A 15,832-nucleotide genomic window follows, 5' to 3' on the forward strand; every position below is an offset into this window, starting at 1 on the left:
GAGCATAGTCATCTCTACACCTTTGAAGATGTGTTGTGACAATAAAAGCGCCATTTATATTGCAAGCAACCACACCTTCCGCGAGCATACTAAACACATTGAGATGGACTGTCACTATGTACGTGATGAATATTTAACTGGGACTGTCACATTATCATACGTTACATCCGAATACCTGTTGATGGACTTCTTCACCAAAGCTCTTGCTGCTCCTCGCTTTATCTTTCTACTTAACTAGCTTTTGGTCATCTCCCCGTAAAGCTTGAGGGAGGGTGTTAAAACATATGTACTTAAGTATACATATATGTGTGTGTGTGTGTGTGTTACTTCATACCCGATAATGGGTATTTCTGTAAATCTGCCCAATAGGGGCAGTATTGTCATTTATTTTTTTATTGTTTTCTTTTTCTTTATTTCTTTTTTTTATTTTTAGTTTTATCTTTTTCTTTTTTCTTTTAATTAGTGTATTGCTTGGGGTCCCAATTAAGAGTCGTTGGGACCCCCAACGGTCATTAATATGACTGTTGGGGGCCCAACGACTCCTAGTTGAGTCCCCCAATGCTGTCTCCTTTTTCAGCTCTCTCTCTCCCCTTTTCAGCCTTATAAATAAGGGTGTTCACCCCATTGTAAAGTAGGCTTTTTCAAGCCCTATTGCTCAATAACATTCTCTTTTTATTTGTAAGCTCTTGGTTGGCTTTTGTATTTGTCCCATGTGGACTTGTTTATTGCTATTACTCTTGTGGTTGTCCTTTATAGGATATTGGGTATGCTTTAGCATTCTCTATATCTAATTCCGTTTACTTCATTACAGACACGATGTTCTTGATGGGAAACAAGTGCACAATAAGAACACTTAGAAGGCTTGTGCACAAAGGCACAACCCACAATATCTCACAAATGCACTAAGGCATAAAAAAGAATGAAAAACTTTATTAGACCACACATAGGCTTTGACCCAAAGCCGTACAAGTTACAAGGGGAGAACCCCTATTTATAACAAGCATAAAGGGGCCTTAGAGGGGCTCCGCTCATAGACGTTGGAGCCCCTCCAACGGTCACAAATGTGACCCACCGTTGGAGGGGCCCAATGTCTATTTGACTGGGCCCCCCAAGGTACCTTTTGGTACAAAAGGAAAGAAAAAAGAAAGAAAAGAAAACTAGAAAAATAAAAAAAGATTACAATCACATTCACGAAAATGAATGTGCATAAAATTGTGGAAATGACTAAACTACCCCTATGGCTAAAATAAAGAAATATATATATTTTATGTATATAAGTGGATAGATACATATACATATATATCATATATGTATATGTATCATCCTTTATATATATAAAATATATAAGATTACAAGGTTTCAGTAATATAATTTAACAGAATGTTCAAATCCAAGAGATTTTGCTGCTAAACTAAACTTCTCAAACCACGCTTCATATAATGCTCTGCAAAGTCTGCAAACCTTACTCTGTGGATCTCAATATCCTTGTGGCGGTTTCATATACACATCCTCTTCTAGATGTTCATCAAGAAAGCATTCTTGACATCCAATTATGTGGCTGCAATGAGTAATGTACAAATGGTTGTCATATGAGCTACTGAAGCGAAGGTCTCAGCAAAATCAATTTCAAACTGCTGACTATAATCGTTGGCTACTAATCTTGCCTTATATCTTTCAATTGATTCATCTACCTTGGTCTTTATCTTATATACCCACTTGCTCTCAACAATATTCTTCCCTGGTGGAGGTTTTATCAATTCCCATGCCTGCATCCTCTCAAGTGCACTCATTTATTCAGCCATAGCTTTTTGCCACTCTTATTTTTCTGCTGCCTCTACATAAGACTCAGGTTCAACATTAGAATCAATCAATGCTAAAAATGATATGATGTTGAGGAGAAAAAGACTGATAGGATATAAAACAAGATGGAGAAATAAAAAATTTAGAGCTTTACGTACCTGAGAAGGATTAGGAAAAGAAGAAAACAACTCTAATAGGGATTCTAAATTTTGTGGCTGAATTCAGCTGACGAAGGAATCAGATCAGAATTGGCCTTTTCTCTTCTCTCTGCCTCTACCTCCCCTTGATCTAAGAAGGGGATTTCAACAACATTTTCATGTCTTCTTGAGTAGGTTTGTCCAAACCTACCATCTCTAGGCTGAACTTGCTCCCCTTAATCTCCTCCCCTTCATTTACACCTTCCTTTTCACCAAAAAAACTTAGAAGGATAAGTCAGACTTGGCTCTTGTCTTTTCACCATTCTGATTGAAATATAGCATGTCCTCATGAAAACTATGTCGGGATACCTTCACCCTTCCAATAAGGTCATAACAATTGTAGTTCTTTTAACCATTAGTAAAACCGAGAAAGCAACACTTGACAACTCGTGGAGACAACATTTCTCTAAATCTATCAGGTAGAAGAACAAAGTATATACTTCCAAATACTCTCATCATATCGTAATTTGGAGTTCTTCTTTACAATTTTTAAAATGGAGATATACCTTTAAGTACAATCGAGGGCATATAGTTTATCTTATAGATACTCAACTGAACTATATCCGTCCAAAATTCTTTGGGTACTTCACCTCCAAAAAGTCTCTTACTGTCTCCAAGATATGTCTATTCTTTCTTTCAGCCACTTTATTTTGCTCAGGCGTGTAGAGATTGGATCTTTAATGAACTATGCCTTTCTCCTGCAGGAACTTCTCAAATACATAACTGACATATTCATCACCATCGTCAGTTCAAAGTATGTTAATTTTAGCTGGAAACTGATTCTTAATCATAGCCAATGTTGTGAAAAGCGTTGAGGCGTAGCGTAGTACTCTACCAAAAACTGAAGCAAGGTGTAAGCCTCGAGGCATAAAGCGTAAGCCTCAAAATTTTTAAAAAAACCTTTAAAAATATCTACAAATACAAATAAATAAAAGAAATATTTTATTGATGAAGCAACAACCAATAAGAAATAGAAAATATCAAATAAATACCAAAAAATATGAGATTAACATGTAAAAGTAACATTGATGCAACAACTTGATCTATATAAGTATCGAAGAAATAAAAAATGAGCTTTAAAGTGCAGTTTTTGGAATTTGCTCATATATATTCTCTATATCTTAGCAGGAAACATGTATTAGTTGTTGTTTGTTGTTGTTGTTGTGTTGTTATAGTTGATGTCACCTGCCATATTTGAGAGATAATGCTATCAGGAGATAGACATTAAATAATTACAAGAAACATGTGTTTGTGGTTGCTCCGGTAGGGAAATTGTATTTAGCCTTGCAATTCCAACACGGCTAATATAAATTTTTTTGTCTAATTGTACCTGTCGGTAGAAAGAGAGAGAGAGAGTCGATTTTGCACTTGTTCTTCTTCTGCTTTTTCTATTTCTTTTTCTTCTTAGAGACGAGACACGGGAGAGGGGGGGTCGAGGGGCGAGAGTGAGGAGGGAGAGACAAGATGCAGAGAGAGGGAGAGTCGAGAGGCAAGAGAGAAGAGGGAGAGATGAGATGCAGAGATAGGGAGAGTCAAGATGCAGTGAGAGTAGAGTAGAGAGAGAGAGAGAGAGAGAGAGAGAGAGAGAGAGAGAGAGAGAGAGGCCTGACCCTCTTAGCCCCAAAATCTTGGTCAAATGGTGGCTTTGACCCCCATTTGACTTGAGTTAATTGAGGCGCGCGTCTCATGCTGTCACTTCTATTTTTTATAAAATATAACCTAGTAAATCTTGTACAATCATCAATGAAAGTAATAAAATATGATGAATCTCCTTTTGACAAGAGTGACGAAGGATCCCATATATCAGAATGTACAAGATCAAAAGGACTTTCAGACTTTCTATCGCTAGACTCAAATGGCAAAGCATGACCCTTTGTCAACCATTAACTCTTACAATCTCTAATATGATTGGACACAACTAACTGACGCCCACCAATACTCTTTGATGACACCAACTTCTGCAACCTAGAGCTTAAAATATGACCTTGTCTCTGATGCTATAAAACAAACTCTTCTATAACTAAAGCTCCTAATCCGATCTCTTCTGTTATCTCGTATCAAGCCAATATACAATCAAAAGGAGAGAAAATAATATTACAATTAAGTTTGGTAATTTGACCAAATGAGATAAGATTTATAGCAAGAGATAAAACATGATAAACTTGAGAGACATTAATCTTACTACCAGGATGTGAGTCAAAAGTAACTTAATCAACTTTTGAGACATGCATAGAAGAATTATCCGCAATACGAAAAGTGCCATTGCACTGCTGACAATTGGTTAAGATAGGCTCTTGGGCTATCATATGACAAGAATTCTCTGAGTCTATTAACCAACCAGTGGCGCAACCTAAGATACCTGAGAAAGCAGTACCAGCGGAAGAAGCATGATTAGCAGAAGGAGAGGCTACAACCGATTGGGCAAGAAGTTGCAGTTGTTGGATCTGTTGTTGCATTGATGTTGCATGTTCTCTAACAATTGAAGCTAACCACCGCCTAATGAATTTGAGGCTCCCTCAACATGCAGATCAACAAATTAAGCATTAATATCAGTGTGATCAACCTTGGGCTTACTACTCTCACCGTTAGAAGATGCTACATAAGCTCTATATTTTTTTTTCTTGAGCATTGGACAAGAGTTTTTCATGTGACCAAAGTTCTTATAAATGTCATTGAATAGAACTCAAGTCACCTTTTCCTCCAGCTCTTCCACCACCTCTACCGACAAATCTGCCAGCCAACTGTTAGGGGGCTGCCAAGACAGTCACCCGTTGAATAGGTTCCAATAGACCTCATCATGGTCTCTTTAGCAATCAATTCAACTAGGACATCAATGATTGATGGTAAGAGTGAACGATGCAGAATGTCACTTCTCGCTCCATCAAACTTTGGTCTAAGTGCCATAAGAAACTTTGGTCTATCTCATACTTACACATTTTTCACATTTTGCTTGACCCTCCATCAGTGCAAGTTCATCTCAAACACTTTGCATATCTGAATAAAATTCTCTAATTGATTTGTTTCTTTGACGCATACCCTTCAATTCTTGATTGAGCTGATATTGCCTAGCCCAATTCTCTTGCTTGTAGACTTGTTTAAGATATGCCCAAGCATCTTTGGCTTCTTGAATCTCGAAAAGTTTCATAGCAATTCTTTGGAACTGAACCTAGTATTATCCAAGCCTTGACCCTGGATTATTCCCAATTCATTCCTCTGTAGCTTTGTTAAAATCAACATCAGTGGGCTTGGGTTTCACCTTTGAACCATTCAAGTATCCCCCAAACCCTTTTTCTACTATAACGATAGTCATAAAATCAGCCCAGTAAGTGTAATTGATCCCATCTAGCTTCACTGGGATAACCTGAATTCCTTCTTTCTCCATACCTCACATAAAAAACCCCAACTACAGAAACTGCACAAGAAAGCAATAACACCGAATCAATATCCAAAGCAGTGTGTACAGCAGTACACAAGCACGAACTTCAACACACAACCAAAAACTTCACCAAGAGTCTCCACACTATCTCCAATACACAAGTATTAATACCAAAACATATCAAAAACACATCACATAGTAAAAAAATCAACTAAGACTGCACAAAAGGATGACCAAATACCACCAACACCAACCAACTACAACAATAACTCAATTGTAGCAGCCAAAACAAAGTGTAACAACAAAGAAATTGTTACCGCCACAAATAGGAATGCCAAAACACAATAAAACTTTTCCAAATCACCACATCAGCCCACCAAAACACCTCTAACTGCTTTCTAGGGTGAAAACGACCTCTGATTACAGCCCTTTTTGGGGTCCAAAACCACAGATTTGGTCACAATCAGCAAAATTCCCAAATATGGACCCTATTAGGTACGATTTTCAGAAAATCTTAAACAAATTGCAGAAATTTCAAAACTCCACCAAATAACCTGATTCTTGATCAGGTCGACTTCTAAATTCAAGACCAATCTGAATATTACCTCAGATGAAGATGCTTCTGCCACTAGTACAACCGGGGATGTCAGCAACACTCTCTTCCCGAGGAGAATATTGATGACCAAGAGGAATTCTCCTACCTCTGTTCTTCACTCTCACAATCCTCTAACAGCTTGAATGAGGCTCTGATACCATATTCAAGCTTAAATCACACATTAAGGTTTCATATAAAGCACAAAGAAGTGAGGAGCGACTTCATAAAGAGTAGGAGAGTTCCTTTTTAAGGTCGACTCTCACTAAGAATACTACAAAACAAAATAAAATAAAGCAGTACAGACAAAATGAAGGCGTAGTTGTTGTTGTTGTTGAGACAAAATTGCCCCTGATAATGCTATAATGTACAAAAGAATACCAAATAAAAGAGGGGGCAGCACAAGACTACTAATACATTGTTGTACACTATTCTTAGCACTATTCTTCTATTTGCAGTTTGTGGGCAAGAATTCTCTTTTATCAGCATTTCTGCTTCTTTTTGCAACAATTTTTTTCGCATGCATAAAAGTTCTTTCCCCAGTTGTAGAAGTTTCTTTTAGTGTAAATATGCACCCAAATTTTGCATATAAATGAATTTAACAGAAAGTTGTTTGTTACATTTAAGGGATAGACACGAGTTGGCCTTTATGGTTACGTCTCTATTTCATAGTCATTATTATCTAAATGATCTACAACACCAAGAAGCAAGTGATGATTTTTAGCAACATTTGCTGCTAGAGCTTGTAACCAGCAATTAGATAATCATCGACTCAGATGCTGACCCCTGGATTTCTAACTTTGGATACTGTTGGATTGCAGGTGGTTGGTTTCTGCATAGTTGTTCTGTTCTTTGCAATGATGCGACAAGCACATTCATGGGAACTTGATCTTCCACTGCCATCACTTCTATCAGCTATTGAGTCCAATATGAGAATGCCAAAAATGTTCACTTTCTTGGCTATTGTGCCAATTTTGATTTTTGCATTGCTTTCAGCACTTGCATCTCAGACATCTCCTCTTACCAGCTTTGTCATTGTTTCTGTAATTTGCTACCTCCTTGCAAATGGATCAATAATCATTTTGGTATTGATCTCTAAATTAGTCTTTTATGCTGCTGCCGTCATACACGTTTTTATGCATCAAAGGTGATTATGACTGCCAGACTCTTTATTTTCTTGTAGGATTTGTTATGTTTATTCACTTGGCACTTAGCCGTGTTATTCAACACACTTGTATTGGTGGTGATGAGTTCTGAAATTCCTGAAAGTTTGTACATTGCACAATATGCAATTGACTTTTGTGCAGACTTCTGAAGGAAACAATCTTATATTCTAGCATCATTTTGCAGGTGGCAGTCCTGGGAAGGAAATACTAGCTTTATGTTTCGATTGCAGTTCACGAAATTGCTCTCTTTCATTTCTTCAATCAAGGTGAAGCCCCTTTTAAAGCTTGATTATATAGGGATTATCATTGAGTACAAATTGCTTTGCAGCACTTTCTGATTTGGATATCTTCCCCATACCTTTAGTGTAGAAAGTCAGCATTTGAGATTCATTGTGCATCCACTCCGTTACATGTATTGATTTGACATGGTCAGTGAGGATGTAGATGCACAGACACATACTTATACAAGAAAGTTGATGTCCATGTCTTGTAATAGATGACAAGTTGCTCATGATAAATTTTGAAATCCCAGATTTGAAATGGTTGGATCTGCAAGGTATCTGTATAGGTTCTTAAAAAAAAGGATATATCCTCCTTTTGAAAAGTCATTCTGTAGTGTAGATCCAAAAGGAAAAATAATAATTGGTTATTGTGCCTTTTATATTTTTAAAAAAATCTATTGGTGTTACTGAGCAATGCATATAATAAGTAGGCTATGAAAAGCTTTTGGAGTAAATTCTTCTGATCTTTCATGTTAATGTAGGAATCCACAATTCTTGAGTTCAAGCCACCAATGATTACATCGGCAAGGCTGGTTTTAACCGTGCTCTAAGGATCTTTGGCTCAGTTTTCTTGGGAGCCAGGTTTGGATCCATGCTTGGGGGATAGGGGTCCAGTTTATGAGATGGACTGAAGGTTTGGGTATAGAGGGGAAGGAAGTAGGCCCGGACCAGTTAATGGATCCGGCTAGGTTAAAGATGGAAGGAGAGAACTAGAGTGAGGAAGAGATACATAGAGAAGTGGGGACCGGGGTTGAGCGGGGGGGGGGGGGGTTGACTGACTAAGGAGAGAGAAGGGGGAAATAGGGAGAACAAGAGTGAGAGAGCTAGTGGCACAAGTCCTGTTAAGGATCTAGTGGGCTATTATTGACAAAAAAGAAAAGGTAGAGGGGAAAGTCAGGGAGGAGAGGATGATAGGTGGGCTATGGTGCAGAGAGAGAGAGAGAGAGAGAGAGAGAGAGAGAGAGAGAGAGAGAGAGAGAGAGAGAGAGAGAGAGACTTGCACGCACACACGTGTGCGTGTGCATGGGCACGGTTAATCCGATTTGAGGGTGATCTTTCCTCCTAGAGCCTAAGGCAAATATTCTGTTCCAATCAAGATGCTTAGAATAGGGCCTTCATGGCCTTTTATTGAGGTCTGGTAATAAAGGGTACCTATCCTAATGAGAGTAACCTTGCACCTTTTGGGGTACAAAGGCATCTCTTGGTACTTTCCTGTTTTGTCCCATGCACACACTGTAAATGTATCTTCAACAAGATACTTTAGTCGATAACACAACAACCTTAAGAATAAATGTGTGAACATACACACCCAAGAACACTTGTGCACAACAAACACAACACACCGAATCACAAATGTGCACTTGCACCCATAAGTTTCATAAACACTAAAGAGGTTGGGCTATAATCCCAAATCCCTTAAAGAAATACAAGAGGAGCTGCCCATATAAATAGGGCTTGGAGGAGGCCTTGGGAGGGGCTCCACATAGTCGTTGGAGCCCCTCCAACGGTCACAAATGTGACCGTTGGAGGGGTCCAACGACTAGTGGGTTGGGCCCCTCCCAATGCATGTACAATGCATTAAATGCAAAAACAAAAATACAAAAAGAAAAAGAAAAAAGAAAATACAAAAAAAACATATTCTTGAAAAAGAATATGTGTAAAATTCCTAAACTACCCTTACTATGACTATATATATTTTATATATATAATTGGTAAATACATATACATATATTATATATATGTATATGTATTACCTTATATATATAAAATATATATACGAAATTACAAGTTTGATTACATAATTTAACACCCCCCCTCAAACTTAGGGCAAGATGACCGATAGTTTGCCAAGAAGGAAGTTGAACCGCGGAGCGCACAGGGCTTTAGTAAAGAAATCGGCCAACTGATATTCGGACGTGACATAAGGAAGGTCGATAACTCCTCGGAGATATGCTTCACGAACATAGTGACAGTCCATTTCGATGTGTTTTGTCCGCTCATGAAAGGTGTGGTTCTTTGCAATGTAGATTGCACTTTTGTTGTCGCAGCATAGCTTGGTGGGTCCTTCAATTTTGATCCCCATGTCTTCTAGCAGTTGGTGAATCCAAACAATCTCCATGGTAGTAGTGGCCATGGCACGATATTCAGCTTCAGTTGAGGAGAGCGACACCTTTTGTTGCTTCTTGCATCTCCACGAAATTAGTGAGTCTCCTAAGAACACACAAAAACCAGTGGTGGAGTGACGGTTATTTGGGTCACCTCCCCAATCTGAGTCAGTATAAGCAATCAATTTTAAATCAGAGGAAGAGGACAGAAAAACTCCCTTATTTAGAGTACCCTTTATGTATCTTACGACCCGTAAGATGGCACTCATGTGAACGGATGTAGGCGCATGCTGAAATTGACTTGCAGTATGGACTGCATGGGATATATCTGGTCTGGTAATACTCAGATACATCAGGGACCCTACAAGCTGTCTGTAAGGTGTAGGGTCCAATAGGGGAACTCCATCATCAATTTTCATCTTTGCTCCTACTACCGCAGGAGTTTCACACAACTTCTCATCTGTAATACCTGACCTATCAATGATCTCAGAAGCAAGCTTAGTTTGAGATAAGAAATATCCTCGAAGAGAGTATGCCACTTCAATTCCCAAAAAATAAGTTAAAAAACCCAAGTCAGACATTTCAAATTTATCTTTTAAGATAGATTTTATACTTTTAACCCCGTTAGAATCACTCCCGGTGATGAGCATGTCATCAACATACAGAAGTAAAAAAACAATCCCTGCATTGGATTTTCTAACAAATAGAGCAGTGTCAGTAAAACAAGAGGAAAAACTGTAAAACCCGCTAAAAAAAAAAATGGACCAGGGCCGGGTCGGGTCCGGACCTGACCCAGGCCCCTCTTCATTAGGGTTTCATAACCCGACACAGAGGGAGGATTTGTTAAAACAAATCCTCTCCCCTGTGCGCCGCGCCCTGCCCACGCCGCTCCACCCTCCTCGACAATTAAGGAAACCCCTTGAGGGTTTCCCCGATTGTCGCCTTCCCCGAGTCTTTAAGAGAAGGGCATGAGGGGAGGGGAGGCACACCTCCCTTCTCTCCTCCTCCTCCTCTCCTCCCGACGCCGCTGCCCTCGATCTCCTCTGCGCTCGCCACCGCCGCCGTCGTTGCGCCCCACGCCGACGCCGGCCACCGCCTCCCAGGTACGCCACTCGCCTCCTCCCTCTTTTTTCCCCTTCTTAGGGGTTCGCAGGGAGGCCGGCAGGCTGCGCGCGACCCCTGCCGCGCCCTGCGTATCCATTAGGGGCCGACAGGGGGCCTACGGGGCCCCTGTCTACGCCTTCTCTTCTCTGTGAGAGATCGGGCGACCCACAGGAAGTCGGTCGTCCCCCTGTCTCCCGGCCCCTCTTCTTTTAAACCCAACAGGGGCCATCTTCGTAGGGGTCGGCAGGAGGCTGATGGCTCCTGCCGCCCCGATCCCTCTCTCGTCGGCAGGGGCTAGCCCCCTGCCCCTTCGGTGCAGACGGCAGGGGCTGCCTCCCCTGCTGTTTTGCTGCCATCGGCAGGGGCTTGACCCCTGCCGATTCGCCATCGTCGGCAGGGGCTAGCCCCCTGCCCCTTCGGTGCAGACGGCAGAGGCTGCCTCCCCTGTTGTTTTGCTGCCATCGGCAGGGGCTTGACCCCTGCCGATTCGCCACCGTCGGCAGGGGCTCGACCCCTACCGATTCGCTGCCGTCGGCAGGGGCGCGACCCCTGCCGCTTCGTTGCTATCGGCAGGGGCTGCCCCCCTGTCGATTTCGCTGTCATTGGCAGGGGCTCGCCCCCTACCGCCTTAGTGCCGTCGGCAAGGCCTCGTCCCCTGTCGCCTAATTCTACCCTTGCCCCGTTGCACCATTAATTATATTAATATAATTAAATGTTTCGCACTCTTGCAGATTTACGCAACAGGTCTCGATCGTGCTCTGCGGCTCAACCCTCATATTATCCTCACGCGTAGGCGTACGCAGTTGCACGACATCCCAAGGTAGGGTAAAGTCGCACAAGGGGCAATAAGATCTAATTAAGGTGAAATAATTAAAATGTCTATGCTAGTTGTACTTAGATTTATACTGCTTTTGCGTGACTTATTATTCTTGTCTCCATGTTTATGAGTCGATGTACGGTTTTACTCTTCGAGTAGTAATTTGTGTATTTGTGGTTTCGCACTTTTTGCAATACTTATGCCCTAAGTTGCTTGCATGTATACTCGCCTGTACCTTTCTATGGGTGGATGTACAATTTCATTATTCGATTATTATTTTGCGTAGTGTTTATGAATTTGAGGTGTGGTTTCGTATTTCTTGAAATACATATGCCCTTGTTTGCTTGCATCCATTTTTGCCTGCACGTTTCCTTTGAGTGAGGTACGACCTTGTGTCTCGTGTATTACTTATGACCTTATGTGTTTGCCTGTCTAAGTGGTCAATGTATGGTGTTGGTACCTCATGTATTACTTATGTGCTTTTCCCTCGATGTGCGGCATCGCAAGTCGAGAGTTGTTTGTTGACATGTTATAACCTGCATATGCTCACACTCATGGTAAATATGTACTTACATAACTGTAGTCTTGTGCATATCCTGTTATCACCTGTTTTCAAAACACCAGAAGTTGCACTTGAGCACTATAGTTCTTTTAAAGTGGATTTTCTTCTGCAAACCCAGGGCTCTTCAAAATGCACAACTTTTGCAAAGTATGATTAAGTCTTGCAGGATTGCGAAGTCACATTTGGCCCCTCCCAAGTCCACACACTTGGGAGAAATGTTTTATAACCATGACTCAAGTTGCGGCTCATTTTGAATAACCCCGATCAGGGGCATGAGCATATGAATGAGTGGGGTTCTGTTGAAGGACCCATTCTTTATGTATCAATCTAGTGTCACATGTCGATACTAAGATAAATTTTGGATGTAAGATTGATAGTGTTGTGTCTTATGTGAATGACGTAATGTGGCATTATGGCTTTTAAGGATAAATCGTGCCAAATGAGCACTCCTATATTCTTTGAGTTGTTATGAAGTTGTGTGTTGGGTATTCCTTTTGAGAAGCCCACAGACCTCTCTGGTTCAGTATAGCGTACTTTTAGACATGCACAACATGTTAAGTACTTTGTTTATCGGACGAGAGATCCGAGATGACCTTGCATCATGAAATATGAAAAATGTTGTTGAAGTGAATTCAAGATTTATCTTGCCAGGCTGTGTTGTATTAATTCTTTTGCAGATAACATCTGTTGGGGTTTCTTTTGTGGAACCATACCCCTTTCATCGTAGTCGTACTTATGACATGTACGACCGTACTTTTTAACAAGTACGTCTTCTTACGTTGCGATGATTGGATGAGTAGGTTGTGGCAACCTCGATGAGCGCAAATAACAAAATGTTGTGATCACCTAAATAAGTGATGTTTTCGCCTTCACCGGCAAGATACTCGAGTGGGTCGAAAGACCAGAGTATGTAGAATGAGTCTTCAGTTAACTACCCCTGATGTACTCATTCGAATCGCTGACTCCTGTCAGGAGAGAGGACATGAAGGTACAAAACTTCGATGGACAGGCCATTAATGGCAGTTACGAGCAAAAGACTCGGCTTCCCCAGTCATCGGAGTTAGGGGAATGAGACTACCAAAATTATCCTAGGTGGTAGCTCTCCATGTTTGGGATGCATCCATTGTTTATGCTGCTTTGGGGATTTATCTCTTGGTCTCCGACCGTCCCCTTAGGTGCGGACTCAGTCAGCTATCCGGGTTATCATAAAATACATAGCATAATAAACCCCCGGATCAGTCTAGGCTGTTTCTAGAGTCGTGCCTTGTGCGTACCCGCTTGGCCAGTTAATATCGAAACATAATTTAAATCCGATCACACAATGTGTTCAGTTATGCACGTATGAAAGTTATAGGGTACAACAGGTTCAATACTTATGGAATTGTGTGTGCGGTTGATGAAGCATTGTATTTTGCTAGTTAACTTTCTTGTGCAGTGCTTTGCTTGTAATAGTTAGCCTACTTGTGCCAGTGAAATGCTTGTAATAGTTTTAGCATTATGCTCATGATAGTTTGTTCTATGACTCTGCTGCAAGCAAATTGCTATCTAATTGCCTGTCTACTTGACATATTAGATTATTCTGCTTAATTATGTTCAATATTGTCTTGTCTGTGCACCTACCAGTTTTTAGTGAAACTGACCCATTTTATGGGCAGGTTTTGTATAGGTGATACAGTCTGCGATGACACGATGGCGTGATGAGTTCAAGATAGAGCTCTTTCCCTGACGTTTCTCTCCTGAGGACATGTTGGTAAATTTGGTATAAAGTGTGTTTCAAAATTTCTCTTTTATTAAACCGTGAGTTAATAAAACTGTTTTAGTAAGCTTCTTCTTGGTTTCAACAAATGAATTCTCAATTATTGAAACTCTGTTCCTAAACCATTTGATTTCAACGGTTGTGCGGGATTTAACAAAAGGAAAGTTTACGCTGTAATGTGCTCAAAATCCATTGACTTGTGGTTTTAAAAATATCATTTTCCGCTGAAGTATTATTTAAACTCTGATTATTGTATGATTTCAAAGCTTTCTAAACTTTTCTAAAAAAGTTACAAGTCCTGGATTTTTGGGGCGTTACAAAAACCATTCTCAATCATAACAGAGTTAAATCTATCATACCAAGCCTTGGGAGCTTGTTTTAGGCCATAGAGTGCTTTCTGAAGACGAAGCACCTTTCCCTTAGGAGTCTCCATTCCAGGAGGAGCATCCATGTAGACTTCTTCGCTTAAATCACCATTTAAAAAGGCATTTTTCACATCCATTTGATAGATGTTCCATTTGTTGATAGAGGCAACGGTTATAAGACATCGAACAGTGACCATACGAGCTACAGGAGCAAAAGTTTCTTCATAGTCAATACCATATTCTTGACTATATCCTTTTGCAACTAAACGAGCTTTATACCTTTCAAGGGATCCATCACTTTTAGTTTTTACTTTGAAAACCCATCTGCACCCTATTGTTTTCTTGCCTTTAGGAAGATTTTGGAATTCCCAGGTTTTGGCTCTTCTCAGAGCCTCAAGTTCATTGTCCATGGCATTAATCCATTCAGGGCATTTACGTGCTTCTTCGAAATTTCTAGGTTCTATATAAGAGTAGATGGCACTAAGGCAGGCTCTATATCTTGGTGAGAAAGAGTCATAGGAAATGAACCTAGAAGGAGGCGTTCTACTTCTCTCAGTTCTACGAGGGATCACTTCATTCTGAGAGGCACTGGAACTGGCATCATTATATCTGTCAAGAGCACTCCTAAAGTTGTTTTGATCTCTATGAGAGTAGGTGATAGGGTCTCTAGGTAATTCAATAGGTTGATGTGACGAAGGAGACAAGGAGATGTTTTCGTTGGTTTCAAGTTCATTTGGGTTATCTTGATCTGACTCATTATCACTAGTATCATCGTCCTTATTCAGTAAATCAAATAAAAAGAGTAATCCATATTTTCATTATGGGGGTCACAACTTTCAAATCCACTAACATTTTCCAAAAAACTCACGTTCCTGGAAACATACAACTTATCACTTTTGATATCATAACAACGAAACCCCTTTTGGGTTTCAGAATAGCCAAGAAAGGCACAAGGCATGGCCTTTGGAGAAAGTTTGTCATTCTTATCAGTAAGAACAAAACACTTACACCCAAAGACCCTTAACCTGCTATAATCAGGTTCCTTATCATACAGTTTTTCAAAGGGAGAAATTTTGTTTAAATTTTTCGATGGAAGTCGGTTTATGAGATAGACAGAGGTAAGAGCTGCCTCAGCCCAAAGATTTTTTGGAATGTTTTGAGAAATGAGCAAAGTCCTAGTTGTTTCAATGATGTGCCTGTGTTTTCGTTCGGCTAACCCATTTTGTTGAGGGGTTTTTGGACATGATTTTTGGTGAAGAATTCCAAAATTTTCAAGATAACCCTTAAATTCATTTGAGAGGTATTCTCCTCCAGAGTCAGACCTAAAAATTTTTAAACATCCATTGAATTGATTTGAAATCATCATGTGAAAATTTTTAAAGGTTGAAAAAACTTCATGTTTATGTTTAAGGAAATAGATCCAACAAAACCTAGTATAGTCATCCACAAAGATTACATAATATGAAAAACCTCCTTTAGACATTACCGGAGCCGGTCCCCATACATCGGAATGGACAATTTCAAATGGTTTTGTCGTAAACATGGATCTTTGAGGAAAGGGCAAACATTTCATTTTCCCAAGAATGCATTCATTACACAAAAAGTCACTTTTACAAAGATGTTTAACAAAAGGCAAGTACGAGATTTTAACAATATTGGGATGACCCAATCTCTTATGCCATACATGAATGTCTTTGTTTTGGACGACGTT

The 15,832-nt window shown here is 40.1% G+C and overlaps 1 protein-coding gene across 4 annotated transcripts in view; it reads left to right on the forward strand.

Moving 5' to 3' along the window:
• Window positions 1–15,832, forward strand: part of LOC149818362 (uncharacterized) — a 134,574-nt gene that overhangs the window by 81,504 nt on the left and 37,238 nt on the right. For all 4 annotated transcript variants that reach the window (XR_016427158.1, XM_089984680.1, XM_089984679.1 and 1 more), the window contains 2 exons: window positions 6,787–7,112; window positions 7,316–7,397. Coding sequence is in view for 3 of the 4 variants with exons in the window: in XM_089984680.1 (XP_089840806.1) it covers window positions 6,787–7,112; window positions 7,316–7,397 (408 nt within the window). In the remaining variant the exon portion in view is untranslated. The remainder of the gene's footprint in view (window positions 1–6,786; window positions 7,113–7,315; window positions 7,398–15,832) is intronic.

This window comes from Nuphar pumila, chromosome 13 (assembly GCF_984573655.1).
Source record: "Nuphar pumila chromosome 13, dmNupPumi1.hap1.1, whole genome shotgun sequence".
In the NCBI taxonomy this organism is placed as follows: Eukaryota; Viridiplantae; Streptophyta; class Magnoliopsida; order Nymphaeales; family Nymphaeaceae; genus Nuphar; species Nuphar pumila.